A 14,984-nucleotide genomic window follows, 5' to 3' on the forward strand; every position below is an offset into this window, starting at 1 on the left:
ATAATAATAATAATAATAATAATAATAATAATAATAATAATAATAATCGTCTTAATAACAGAAAAAATAAAAAATGTATTACTGAACTATTGAGGAGTCGGAAATATATATCAACTAAAAACTAGTACTTAAACTTTTTTTTTGTGTAAGTATAAAATACATGTTTCAATTTTAAAAATAGTAATGCAAACGTAAGATTATTTATAGTTGTTCAATATACGAAAGATTAATCATTTATATCGATTGATAGGTCACATCCACACATTTCACATTCAATGCAATTCAAATACAATTAATATATTACATAATAAATACATTTGTGCTTCTTTATCAATGATCAGTTGGCAGTTTTATTGATTTTAATTTATATTTAGAGTAACAAGGCCATATCAAATTTACCTATATATCAGTATCCAAACCATAAAATTAATTATGGAGACATGCCGATCGAACCATCTTGTTGGACAAAGTAAAATTAATTTTGTTATCTGAGATCCAGGACAAACACGTTTTATTGTTTCTAACGTTTAGGGTATTTATTAAACACGCATACTTTTTGTATGGTGCCAGTACAGTTTCGTATGGATTTAATATAACATGTACCTATCAGATATTGCCAAATTTAAACAATATGAGGTGCAATGAATGTAGTAAGCAAGTAGATATTTTTTGTAATAGTTTTTGATTTTCTTTTCTGACTATGTATAGTATCAATAGTAATTACTAACTAATAAAAAATGTACAGTAAACAGTTAACATACCAACCCACTAGTAGACTACATCAGTAGAAAACACTCATTACTGAAAGGTACAACGTCTCTAACTCTTAGCAGCACTATGTTATCACTGCAACACTGTATCATACAATCAAAACTAGGTAATAAGTTATCACAGCATTCTACAATCAATACTGATATCTTTAAGTACTGGACAATAGCACTACACGATATAAAGCCATTTGCTCGCCAAAAAGCCATTATAAAATTTAAACTGATTATTTAAAATAATTCTCATCATATATAAATCATAGATTATAAAGTCACCTTCACTAATTAAATAAAATAAAATAAAACTCTCTACCCAAAGCTAGAGGGTATCCATATTGGTGGATCATGGTGGAAAACCATTTAACGTTATATTCCTAATATTATAAAATTTATTTATTGTAATGAATATAAATATTACAGATTATAAATACTCCATGTTATCAAATAATAAAAAAAAAAGAATCGATGAAAAAAATAAAAATAAATAATAAAGACATTGGTAGGACAATAACGTCCTCTTTTTTTAGGCCAAGGGAGGGGTTGAAAACCTAAAACTCCCCAGGCTACGACACTGCTCGTAGGTAAGATGGTCAGAAATTTAAAACAATATTTATAAGAAATGGAAAATAAAAAAATATAATCTGATGGTTTCCAAATGTTTCAATTCAAAATAAATTATCCTATTATGTAGGTATACAATAAAAAAAATCTTATTTAAATCAAGTAATATCAGCATGAATAATAACAAATAGTAATTAAAATAACAAAATAAAAAAATATTAAACAATAATAGTTTATTATAATTATTTTAATTTCATAATTAATTAAAAAAAAACCAAATAATAACTTATACAATGAATATTTTATTAATTATAAATATATACCTACATTAATGAAATATTTATTTATGAAATTTTATAATTTGTATAAAATTCCTTGAAATTTTTTTTTTATATCAATGGAGTTCGGATATATTCTTATCATAAATACGTATACGTAGTTTCACAATATATTAATACAATAGACTCATGGAATATTTCTTGGATATGAAGTGAAAGGCTGCTTTATGCAAGCCTAACACTTCTCCGTTTTTTAACTAAATCGGCTCGTATGTCCAATATATTATTGTACGACGGGCCAGTGACATATACAGAAAATATTTTCGGGAGGGTCTATTATTGACAGAGTTAAATTTTCATTGTTATCTAAGAATTACTAACAAGACACAATAGGTATTTATCTACATTTCATTTATAGAATTTCTCAAAAATATTTGACAAAGGCAATAAAAATTGTCTCAACTGATCACATAATTTACGTATTTCCTATAGTAACTATAATTCTAAATTTATGAATAAAGGATATATGACGTGGTACTTGACTATTTGATATATATGTCTACTGGATTATATCTATAATGAAATATGCTACGAATAAAATGTATTATACTATTATAATTTATTTATTTATGATATAATTAACTCTTAATAATAAGCATTGAACCATAAATTGAGAACCTTAAAACATTTTAATGAACTATTGAAGTACAATTGAATAAAATAAATACAACCCGGTTAAAATAATTTTTCTATTTTTTTTTTTATAAAATTATTTCTAAATAAGCATAAAGTAGGTACCATTAAAATATAATAAACGCTTAAAGTAATTTTGTAATTTTTAAGTTTTTCGAAACATTTTTTTGGGGGGGGGGGGTTGTAACCCACTTGTCACTCTCCCTATACATGCCATTGCGGTGGGGAGAGATACAGCTCACAATATCAACATTCAATTATACCGTGTAGAACAATAGTTGACATATAACCATCTTAGTAAAAGTATCTTATAATCCGAATAAAATCAAGTTCGTCGTGTGCAGTAGCGGCCTGGCTAAATCGGCGAGATGGAGATCGCTGAATGGGCCCCCTTCTAATAAGGCCCCTTGAACAAAGTCGGATTATTGGGATTTGGAGATTAAAAAAAAAATATTTTTATAAAATATAATAATCCATATCATATATATATATATATATATATATAACATGTCCATTATTATCTATTTTCAGTAATCTAAGATTATTAAAAAAATAATTTAAAATATATTTGTGGAGAAGAAAGTATCCTAGGAAACCTATATATTATTGTTTTGCATTTTTATTTTAATTATATAGTTTCTAAGGCAATTAGAGAAAAATAATTTGTAAAAAAGGTTAAGCATAAAATTGGATATCTTGAAAAAAAAACAAAAATTTGAATTTAATTAATTTTTATTTATGAAAAACTAATATCATAATTATTTTATGAAATTGCTTAGAACATTAAAAAAATATTATTGTTAAGTACAAATGTTATAATTTTTACTTTAAATATTTTATTTAAAAAGAACTGAACAGACAAAAATTTACTTATCGTTATAGTATACAAACTGAATAATAAAATGTATTGAAAATAATATTATTCGATTACATGTATACTAATTTGATTTGCATTAAATCATTTAAGATGAAATACTATTTTGGTTGTGTAAGATCTGCTTTAAATATATAAGCTAAACATAATTAATTAGGTGAAGTGTAAAATTATGAATTTTAAACGAAGGCATCATGCGAATAAAATTAATATACCTATAAATCAAACAGATATTAGTTATTTTTGTTTGAGTAGTCATCAACATCTTCATTAATTAATCTGATAGGAGATTCTTTAGTTCTCTGTATAGTATTGTAGCTCTATAAAATCATCAAAATAACGTGACTCAATTAATATTCATATTCTTAGTAGAAAAAAATTAAAAATACAATTCTAATTACCTCAGCAGCTATACTATGTAGGAAATTTGCTGTATCCCTATCGGTTTTTTCCACCATTTTATACAAAAATCCATCCTTGATTTTCAACAAAATATGAGGATGATCAAATTCAACCATTTTACCAGCATCCATTACAAGCACTTTGTCAGAATCCATAACGGTATTCAAACGATGGGCAATAGTTAAGACAGTACACTTTCGGAATTTACTTCTAATTGTATTCTGAATCAATGCTTCAGTCCTAGAAAAAAAACATTCATTATAATAATAATTATGATTAACATAATGTTTTAAGCATTTATTACTGTGGATCGACATTAGCAGTAGCTTCATCCATCACAAGAATCTTATTATTTCGCACTATAGCTCTAGCCAAACACACCAGTTGTCTTTGACCAACACTGAAGTTAGATCCACCCTCTGACATTTTTGAGTGCAATCCACCGGGTAAATCTTCAATAACATCTTTTAGTTCCACCTAATAAAACAATAATCATTGATTCCTCTGTTATAAAATTGTAAATAATTATGTATAGTTATATTAAGAAATCATAAGCATTTACCTCATCTAAAGCATTCCAAAGAGCAAGGTCTGGATATTCATCGAAAGGATCTAAATTCTTTCGCATCGTTCCAGTAAACAAAACTGGTTCCTGTGGTATAATGGAAATTTTGGAACGCAATTCGTGTAGTCCTAATTCATTGATATCCAGATCATCAACATAAATGGAACCTTCATTCAGAGCCAATCTAAATAATGCTCCAATTAAGGATGATTTTCCAGCACCAGTCCTACCAACGATTCCTACCTATAATACATTTTTGATAAAACCAATATAAAAATTATAAAATTGGTTTTAAAATACTTTTTCCGTTGATTCAATTTTAATGTTAAGATTTTTTAATACATGTGGAGTGTCTGGGCTATAACGTAAATTAAAGTTTTTAAAAACAACCTGCCCTTTTTGAGGCAATTCTTTTGGTGGTTTTTTATCTAAAAAAATTGTTTAAATTTAAAAGATATTATATATAAAATAATTTATTAAATATTACCTAGAGGAGATTCAAGAGCAGATTCTTGAGGAACATTTGTATATTCTAGTACTCTTTCGACTGATGTCATCTGGTTTTCTAATTCTGCTGTTTGTTTCATTGCCCATTGGATCATACCAGTTAATCCCATTGTTTGAGTTATAGCCAGGCCAACATTTCCACCATAAGTATCTGATATGATATAAAACAAGTAGTATCAAATACTTAATAGAATAAAATATTATAAAATAATTTTATTTATTTATTTTTTTGTCAAACTTACTATTGTCAATAAGAAGAAAGCTAAATATTACACAACTGTACATGATAAGGCAAATAACATCCAACCAAAAACCAAACGCTCTACTAGATGTTATGTACAAATACCACGCCGAAGAATTTAAATCCTTAAATATAAAATAATTTGAAGTACCTATTATAAATGTATAATTTTTTTCTTACTTGATGGTTATCAAATTCATTAGACAAAACGTGTTCTACTTCAAATGCCCTTATAGTTGTTAAACCTTGTAGAGATGCTTTTAAATGATCAAACATAGGACTTTTTGCTATTTAAGTTAAAATAATATACTTTAAAACATAAATATATAATAAATTTACGTTATATAATTAAAATACTATTTTATGCTTACTAATTCCATCCAATCGTTTGATACTTCGAGAAGTTGACAAATAGAAAACTCTAAGATTGTAAAATATTATTCTAATGATGAATATTGGGATCATTAGATAAATATTAATAATTCCAATCACAATAGTTATTCCCAATAATCTCAGCCCAATCTATTTAATAACATGCACATGAGTATGTGTATTTTTCAATCAAATATAAAATATGATTCTATGTGTCAAATATTACTTGTATACAATCCATGAAAACAAATGGTAACATATTATCTATTGTACCCATGTCTTTAGAAAATCGGTTTAGAATTCGCCCTATTAAGTAGATAAAAAAATTATTAGAGATTAATACATGGCTAAAAAAATATTATAATTTTTAATATATTTACCAGATGAATTTGTGTTAAAGAAATACATTGTAGCTCTCGTTATAGCATTAAACATATTATTATGTAAATTCATTGATGTTTTCATACTAACTGATACTAACGTGACAGCTCTTAAGAACGCAGATAATATTATAGAAAATATGAAAACTACAAAAACGATAATACATGTTTGTCGTGAAATGTTCCACCACAAAAAGGTACCAGATATTTCTTCCGTTGTTGTAATACTATTATTCGTATATGTATTTGTACCAATAACTACAGTTGTTAATTTATTTATTTCTACAATATGTGCATGTTGAAAAACGTGTTCTTCTAGATTGACCCTAAATAAATAATTGTAAATTACAAAAATGTTAATTCGAATATATGTATTAAACAATACCAAAATGTTATCCAACATTCTTCACCAGTAATCAAAATTTGAGTGAAAATATAAATAAATAGTAAAAATGTTTTAATAAAAACATTTCCTCCAGCAGAGTAATATGATGAATACACAGTAAATGAAATATTCCCAGATGAACGAGTTTCAGCTACTTCAATTGGTTCTTCTTGAATACCACCGTACTGTTTAGGATCATCATTGGACGATGCCACACATTGAACAGAATCTTGCCGTAATAAAATCGACTTTGGATTTATATAACTTGAATTTGTAAATTTAATAGATTCGTTTTCGAAGATATCAGTTGTCTCTGCAGAAGAATTGATTAACTTTGTGAAGTCCAAGTCAGATGCTTGAAGTTCATCATACGAGCCTTCAGCTAAAATATTCCCCTAATAAAACAAATGTACACTACAACTATAAATTATATTTCATAATTTCTAATAAAATTTATTTATTGATCACTACAAACGAATACAATTCATTAGAAACATAAGGAGGGTATAGTTGCACAATGTGAATTTTGAATATTCCAACATAAATTAGTTAACAAAATATTTGTATAATATAGAGATATTTAATGATATTGTCAAAAACATTTTAAAATAAAAAAACTTAAAATTATACATAATAACCTTTGGATAAAAATATTATATAATTTGCAATATGCTCATATTTTATTACTGAATTAATCCAAATTAAATTATTTTTTTTTGTACTAAAATTCGGCATGATACGTCGAGCTTCTAGTCTATTTTTAACAAATCTTCTTTCAGTTTCACAAATAGCAACACTAGCTTCAGTGACTAATTTTATACACTTTTCGACTGATTGAGTGTGGCAGGGTATCTGAGAAAATTTATCCAAAATTTCACTGTGTATTAGAACCACGTCACTTATTGTTAATTATTGTTTCCGTATTTACTAGTTTTCTAAGTAGAGGCTCAGTTATAAAACTCCCTAATCAATTAAATTTACACAATCTTCAGCATCAATCGCTAAAAATGAAATACCATGCTACATTAGCGACGATCCTTAAGACTACAGATATTTAGTTTATTTGAAAATTCAATAAAAACTGAGATACACTCATTCTCGTAAAAAAATGAATCATATTAAATATTGGCATATTTGTGAGTTAAAATTAATAATAATTAATTATTGTAATATTAGTAGGTTTTTTAAAAGTAGTGAATAATCTTTAGCAATCCCTCATGCGTGCCAAGGCTAGAACTATTTATATAATTGTTCGTTACAACAAACCAAAATAAATTCATAAAATACTTATAACTTATACTTACATTTTCCATTAAAATGATTTTATCAACTTTAGTTAGGTATTGTAGTTGGTGAGTAATAAGAATACAAGTCTGTTCTTTGAGATAACCTTAACAAATTTTTATTTACTGTTAATAATGCAACTAATCAAATTTATTACAACATTACCTTTTATGCATTTTTCAAATAAATGTTTCCCAACGTGTGTATCAACAGCAGATAGAGGATCATCCAATAAATAAATATCAGCTTGTCTATAAATAGCTCTGAAATTAAATATTTAACATAACTAAAAATTTTTTAACCCAAAGTTAAGAATTAGATTTCTTACATACAATTTTAAAATATTCAGTAATTGAATACCGAATATTTCCCACAAAAAAAATATGTATATAATTAAAATTAAATAAAATCTGTATAATATAAATACAATAAATAATTGTGATAACATTTAATCAGGATGGACGGTTTGACGGAAGGGAGAATCCATTGACACTACTTCTAATATGAACTATATTTTATTTTTGACCTACATAATAAACTTAATTATTATATTATATAAATTTAAAATTAATTAATTATAAGATCACATGGCCACTTTCGTTTGTGACGACGGAGAGGATTGTCTGGTAGAGTGTTAGTTGCTAGCTTGGCAGCTAGAGGATAAGGGTGATTTAGGATATTTTTGTGAAATGTATTATAATTATACAACGCCAGTGCAGATAACGTTGGAACGTTAAGATCATGATGTAGGGATCTGTTAGTTACCATACATACCATGGAACATTAATGAAGACAAAGGTTTATTGATTGGAATGCTTGGAATATTTTTAAGTTGGAGATTTTTGTACAGCCCCATAATTGAATGCCATACGTCATTGCAGGGCGTATCAATGGTTTGTAAATTAACATTTTGTTTTCCAGTGAAATTTTTGAGCGGAGTTGCCTTGGCTTGTTCAGACGAATATTTAAAAATTTTCGTTTTGTTTTTATATGAGTTGCCCAGGTCAGTCTTTTGTCAAGATGGAGACCTAGGTACTTGACTGATGTGTCCGAGAGGATTATTTTGTCATTGAAGTTAACGGGGGGGAATGTTTTTTGGGCTGAGGGTAAAGGTAATATGGGTGGATTTGCTTTCATTCATTTTTATTCTCCATAAGTTATACCAGTTTTGTTAATTAGTTAGATCGTATTGGAGGTTATTTATGGCGAAGTCTAAGTTAGTGCTGGATGAGGTTATTACTGCATCGCCTACAAAAGGAGCTAAGTTAGTGTTAATTAATTGAGGTAGATCAGATTTTTATATATTGAACAAAGTAGGTGCGAGAATACTGTCTTGAGGGACGCCTGCTAATATAGAATGAATCATAGAAAATTCTTCTTCACATCGTACTACGAAGGAGCGGTTTGTGAAAAAGGATTTTAGGATGAGGTATAATGGAGTAGATAAAAAGAGGAGTATATAAAAGAGGCCTTCGTGCCAGATCCGATCAAAAGCCTGGGAAACGCCGAGAAATACACCGAAACAAAAATGATTTTGCTCGAGGGAGGAGGCAATGGTGTCTACTATTCTATGAATTTGATGAAGCGAAGAGTGATTATTTCTAAAACCGAATTGAGCGTAAGGAATAATATTTTTATCATTTACCAATGGAAAAAATTTTTTTCGGATAATTTTTTCAAGTTATTTTTTGGGAAAGTGGGGAGAAGGCTAATAGGTCTGTAGGAAGACGGAATATCGGATATCTTACCCAGTTTTTTAATGAGAATGATGACTGAATGCTTCCAAGTGGAAGGGATATATGATAGACGGGGTATGCCATTATAGATATACGTAAGAAGTAGGATTGCTTTTTTCAGTACTTTCTTTGTAATAGTATTTGTTATAAGGTCATGGCCAGGTGATTTATTATCTCGCAGTTTCCTAATAATGTTTAGAACTTCAGAAAGGGAGGTATATTTTGTAGGAAGACACATTGGTAAGGTGTTGATTAAAGAAGGTTTCAACATGATGGCAGTGTTCTGAATTTAATATGTCTGTATGAGGCGTAAATCTACTCCCGAGATAAGTTGCGAAAAAATTTGCTTTCTAAGTTTCATGAAGCTAAGGATCTGTCTGGGTATTGTAGATGAGGTGTTTTGTTTTTTTCTTCTAGAATATTTTTGTTGATTACTACAGTTATCTGAGACGGAAAGAAATTTTAGATACTGTAGGTATTTTTCAGAGTTGTAGTTTCGAAGTACATTTTTTAGGGAGCAAGTGAGAGTATTATAACATTTTTTTTTGTCACAAGACAAGCGCGTTCTTTGTTATCTACAACGGACCCTGCGTTTTTCTGAGATTAGTTGTGTTATGTGAAGAGGTAAAACTATAGTGGTTTTAGGGGTATTAAGGATAATTTGGGAAGAATTTCGTGATGTGTTTTGAAGGACCATTGTAAAAGATTGAATTGCATTTTCCAAATCTGAAGGTGGTTTTAAATGGATACTTAGTAAAATGAGGTCATCTACAGTTTGGCTAAATTTTTTCCAGCTGGTTTTCCCTGGAGTAAATGTATGATGAAAATCATTTAAGGTTAGGAGTAAAAGTGTGGTCGAAGCTAGGTCCGAGAGATTTGAGATGGAGAGATTTATATGACCGGGAAAAGAAGTTATGAAAAAATCTAGAACATCAGGTTGTCTATTGGTATGGCCAATATGTAGGGTTAAATGGGGAAATGATTTTTAAGTTGTGATTGAGTAAAAAATTATTAAGTACCCGACCTCTAGTATTAGGTAAAATAAAGCTCCACCGGAGATGTTTGAGTTAAAGTCACCGCCAGTTAAAAATTTGTTGCCGAGGGAGGTAAAGAAGCGCGAGAGCTCGTCCGTAATTATTTTAGTGCCAGAGCAAAAGTAGGCCAAGGAAATAGTAGTAGGAATATGGTTTAGGATCAGAGCAATGTTTGTAACTTGTATACAATTATCTTGGAACGAAGGAAGTATTGTGTGCTTGATATAGGGTTTTATTAGTATTGCTGGGCCTAACCATCAGGATTACAGTGGTATATTAGATAGCCAGGTAATTTAAAAGAGCAGTTTGGTGTTAGGTGGGTTTCATTAATATAATGCAAATCAATTGAATTTAGTAGGAGGAATGCTGAGAGTTTATTTTTATGGTGGAATAAGCCATTTGCGTTCCATAAAAAAATTGAGATCAGGTGGTGGATAGTATTTTGTCTATTCACCATTGTTAAGTTAAATTAACTTTTCTATTAGAGAAGTGAGCAAAGAGATTAAAGTATTCATAGTTGCTTGGAGACTATTAAGAAAGGAAGCCATCTGGTGAGCTAGGTTGTCGGTGTTCGAGATATCAAAAGGGAGAATAGGCTGGTTAGGGTGGACGTTTTTAGTTGCTTTGGTATAAGATTTTTTTGGAAAGTTCAAATTGGAGGGGTGTTTATATTAATAGGTATTACATTGGTTTCGGTATGGGTGAGATTATATTGAGCTGAGTAAGACTTCTTAGAATTGTGTAAGGCTTGGATTTTTTTGTAGGCTGGGCAGTTTCTGTAGTTAGGCGAGTGATCAACGCTAAAAAATGCGCATTTGGCTGGTGAACTTGCTGGTTTTAATTAGATATCCGGGATATGGGGATTTCCGCAGCGAACGCTATTTGAGGCATGATTACAGTAGGGTTTGGTGTGGCCAAAATCTTGGCGTCGGAGACATTGAATTGGTTGATGATTAGCTCGGGGTTCTTCAATTTTTATTTTTGAATAGAATAAGTGATCGATATTAAATACATCTCTATTATTGATGTTGGGCTCTAAGTCAATGAAAAATAACGGCAGGGGTTGTTAAGTGATGCACTGTAACACATTTGTTATATTACGTGACGTATGCTCGAAAGCTGTGAGTTCATTTTTTATTTCCGAAATTGAAGTTGAGTGATGTAGGTTTCTAATAACGACTCTGAAGGCTCTGTCTTCTTTGAGTTGGTACGTATGAAAGTCGACTTTTTTTCGAACCATTTTTTCGGTTTTAATCTAACCGGGTTAGAGAAAATTAAGAAACGATTTTAAGACACGAATTTTTTTAGTTTTATTTATTGGTTTTAGTTCTGGTGATATTGGAAGCGGGATTACACGTTTTTTTTTCAGTCGGAGTGGTCCAGCTATCCTCAAGATCAGAATGAGCAGATTGGTTTGGTGATTTATTTGGCACGCTCTGTATACGTGTTTTTTTAATAATTAAAGGAGAAATGACGGTTTTAGGTTTGTATGAAGCCATAGTGCACTTAAAGTGATTTGAATATAGTGCTTATTGCGCATAGATAAGACGTGCACCACACGGCGCACGACAACCGGTCCGGAGCAACTGTGGGGCGTCCACCGTAGAGAAGATAACAATGAATCTAGTAATTATTTTTTTACGTTACTAAATTTTGGAGAGATTCAAATGCAACTAACGTTAAGGTAACCGATTTTATTGGCATAGCTTCCTTTTTTTTACATGTACGTCTTTGAATGGAGAAAATCGATGCAGTAAAAGTAAAACAAAAGAAAAAACTTGAAACGGAGTAGTAGCGAACGATGTTTTATGGACAACGGTCAACATGAGAGTGAAACAATTTAACACTGAAGTTAGAACTTTAATAATTCTAATATCTTTTTAAAATTATTTTACTAAACTATAGACCCTCCAATATGCAACCAATATGCAAATTTAAACATTTTCGTATTATCATTCTATAAATTTAAAGCTCATAAACACTAACTTAACAATTTATTTTCTGTAGAAATTTATTCATTTAAAATTAAAACTTCAAAAATTGTCATATATTTTAAATCAATCTTTACAAATCGATGACCCTCTTCCTTTATGAAAATGTGATAATAAGTTGTCATATTATCATTCAACAAATTTAAATTTCTTAACAACACCTACTTAATAATCTACTGATTAAGCAGGGATTAATTTATTTGTATATATGACTAAAAGTATAAATAAGATTTATTATTCATATTTCTTATTTTACCTTGCTAAATTAATTCTGGCTTTTTGTCCACCACTAAGAGAAACACCTCTTTCTCCCACAATTGTTCTATCGCTGTAAGGAAATTGTTCAAGATCGGTTTTTAATGCACATACATTTATAATCTAGTTTGTGACACAGTAAAAACAAAATAATATATTATAATTAATATTATGGTTCGGAACATTTAAAGAAAAAATGTTAGCTACTTTTTTATAACGTTCTTTGTCCATAGGCAAACCAAATAGAATATTTTGCTGAACTGAACCAGCAAATAACCATGGTTCTTGTGATGCGTATGATACAACACCACGCACAGAAATGTTCCCTTCAGAGAGAGGTAATTCTCTTAATATTGCTTGTATTAATGAACTCTATAATAAAATGGTAATAATAATTAATAATTCAAATAATGTTTCATAGAAATATTTACTTTTCCAGCTCCGACAGGTCCGATAATCGCGACTAATCGACCAGGCCTGACAGTTAGATTGATGTTTTCTAAAGAATTTTCAGTTTGAATATCGGTCCATTTAGCTGTAGCATTGGAAATAAATATTCCTAAATCACTCAAGTTTTCAGATTTATCTAGATTATCAAGTTTATTAAGTGACACCTCGTCATTAATAATATTTAGTTTTTTAACACCATTTGAAGCCTTGTCAGCTTTTGAACGATTGGCTACTTGACTATTCTTTTCTTCGTACAATAGAAAATTCTACAAAAAAAAAATCTAATATATTTCTATTTGTAATTACCATAATAAACCCTCAAAATCTAATTACATGTATGATAGATATTGATTGTATAATAGTATTTATATATTTTTTTCCAATTATTTCAAATCTATAAAAAAAAAGTGCGTGAAACGTATCCCTGTTAAAGAAAACAAATAGTATTCTGAAATACATTGTTTGACCATCGTTCACTTATCCGCAAAAGGCGTATACGTTATTAACATATGCTAGCCAAATTGAAAACTTTGATACAGTTCTATATTATATATGTACACCCCACAATCACCACCGTCACCATTTTTTTCGTATACAGGCCTGCATGCTATCTAATACATTTTCATTGGTACTGTGCCCTACATCGTGGTCAACCTTTTTTATTTTTTTAGCAGCTCAGAGGCTGGTTGACAGCAATTCTCCAATCTTGACGCTTTTTCGCTTTCCTTTTTAATTCATAATATAATCTACAGCCCATATTTCTTACTATTTGACTTATGTAATACAGTGGTGGTGAACTCTGCTATTTTTTCCCTCAAAATGGCACCTTCTATTATTCTTCTAAATAGACTGTTGTTTCAATTAAATTGGTTTTTTTTTATTTTTAATGTTCTCAGAAATCTTCTTAACTCTCTAACTATTATATAAGCTTCTTTATTTATTATATGTTCTGTTCAATTTATTCTAAGTTGCCTTTTGTAATTTTATGTCTCAAACTCTTAAAAGTATTTTTTCTTCTGTTTACTTTATAGTCCATGTTTCACTACCATACAGTGCCATGCTCGGAACGAAAGCCTTTAATAGATTTTTTTCTCACTCTTATGTCAGTACTTCTAAGTATAAGCATATTTTTCTTGCTTAGGAATGCACATTTAGTCTGGTTTATTTTTCTTATTATCTTTCTGTTATTACGGTCTTCGGTTATCGTACTTCCTAGATATCATTAATTTACTTACTGTATTGATTCACCATCTAGTGTTCATTTTAATCATCTTTTTTCAATTCTTTTCTCCTATTTTATAAACAATATTAAACATGTTATTCGAAACAGTCGTTTTCTGATGTTTGCCGATGATTTAAAAATATTTCTTGAAATCCGTTGTATAAATAATTGTCATCGATTACAGAGTGCTCTCGATGCACTAAATGCTTGGGCTATTTATATTGGTCTAGATTTTAATATCTCCAAGTGCCTTTTTAGGTCTTTTTACAAAATTTGTAGCCCAATCATATTTAGTTACACATTGTGTAATCTACCTCTCGCTCATTCCGGTGCAGCTGTCAGTGATCTTGGTATTATAATGGATCGAGCATTTACTTTTTATAAAAATATTGAAAAAACATGCTGCAAAGCTCTAAAAACACTTGACCCCATAAAAAGGGTTTCTACTGAATTTAAATTGTTAGCGCCACTTAAAGCTTTGTACTGTGCATTTGTAGGGTCAGTTCTTGAATATGATACTGTTATTTGGGACCCTTATACAGCTACTAGTAGGAGTCAAATTGAAAAGGTTCATCTAAGTTCCTAAGCTATGCTGAGTCCTTCACATTGAACATATACCTCATAATTATAAACCAGTCCGTACCCTCCTAGGATTATCGAACCTAACTGACAGGCGTACTGCAGTTAACAAGATATTCTTACAAAAACTCATAGATGGCTCTATTGACTGTCCTGAATTGCTAAGTCAACTTAACTTTAAAATCCCCAGTTTCCATTCACGGTCACTATCCTTTTTTCATACCACTTTGCACCACCAATTATATCCGTAATAAACTTATGTTCAGAATGATGCGCAGGATTCAGCCACCACATTTTAATTATATTATGTAATTACTTTTTACTATTATAATATATTATCTTATACCACTGTACTTTGGGCCACGGCCCGTTCTGTGTATAAATAAATAAATTTAGTTTGAGTTCGTT

At 29.6% G+C, this 14,984-nt stretch overlaps 3 protein-coding genes across 4 annotated transcripts in view; all 3 read right to left on the reverse strand.

The window, feature by feature from the left end:
- The window catches only part of LOC112680045 (probable multidrug resistance-associated protein lethal(2)03659), a 17,244-nt gene extending 16,464 nt beyond the window's left edge, over positions 1-780 (reverse strand). The window contains exon 1 of the mRNA XM_025550043.1: positions 762-780. The gene's annotated coding sequence lies outside the window, so the exon portion shown is untranslated. The remainder of the gene's footprint in view (positions 1-761) is intronic.
- A 2,608-nt stretch (positions 781-3,388) lies between these two features.
- The window catches only part of LOC112680056 (probable multidrug resistance-associated protein lethal(2)03659), a 62,620-nt gene continuing 51,024 nt past the window's right edge, over positions 3,389-14,984 (reverse strand). The window contains exons 22-26 of one of the 2 annotated variants that reach the window (XM_025550058.1): positions 4,441-4,571; positions 4,138-4,383; positions 3,880-4,052; positions 3,575-3,815; positions 3,391-3,493 (exon numbers count right to left, since the gene is read on the reverse strand). In XM_025550058.1, coding sequence (XP_025405843.1) covers positions 3,407-3,493; positions 3,575-3,815; positions 3,880-4,052; positions 4,138-4,383; positions 4,441-4,571 — 878 coding nt within the window. In that variant the 3' untranslated portion in view covers positions 3,391-3,406. Of the gene's footprint in view, positions 3,494-3,574; positions 3,816-3,879; positions 4,053-4,137; positions 4,384-4,440; positions 4,572-14,984 lie in introns of both variants that reach the window. The other variant, XM_025550053.1, reaches the window with a different exon arrangement.
- On the reverse strand, positions 4,978-13,249 carry LOC112680076 (probable multidrug resistance-associated protein lethal(2)03659). The gene is made up of 11 exons (XM_025550072.1): positions 13,109-13,249; positions 12,757-13,041; positions 12,533-12,697; positions 12,327-12,448; positions 7,475-7,572; positions 7,330-7,415; positions 6,026-6,420; positions 5,641-5,966; positions 5,487-5,566; positions 5,260-5,410; positions 4,978-5,175 (listed from the first exon to the last, which is right to left on the reverse strand). Exons 1-11 carry the CDS (start codon positions 13,232-13,234, stop codon positions 5,015-5,017), a joined length of 1,995 nt encoding a protein of 664 aa, XP_025405857.1. The 5' UTR covers positions 13,235-13,249; the 3' UTR covers positions 4,978-5,014.

Source organism: Sipha flava, unplaced genomic scaffold, assembly GCF_003268045.1.
Source record: "Sipha flava isolate LNK unplaced genomic scaffold, YSA_version1 100_pilon_pilon, whole genome shotgun sequence".
In the NCBI taxonomy this organism is placed as follows: domain Eukaryota; kingdom Metazoa; phylum Arthropoda; class Insecta; order Hemiptera; family Aphididae; genus Sipha; species Sipha flava.

Bases quoted from the DNA above. Each gene is read 5' to 3' on its own strand.
- LOC112680076 (XM_025550072.1), bottom strand. From the start codon at position 13,234: ATGTATTTCAGAATACTATTTGTTTTCTTTAACAGGGATACGTTTCAC. The intron at 12,698-12,756 runs GTAAATATTTCT...ATTTTATTATAG, and splicing joins GACCTGTCGGAGCTGGAAAA to AGTTCATTAATACAAGCAAT. The intron at 5,567-5,640 runs GTAAATATATTA...TCTACTTAATAG, and splicing joins CTTTAACACAAATTCATCTG to GGCGAATTCTAAACCGATTT.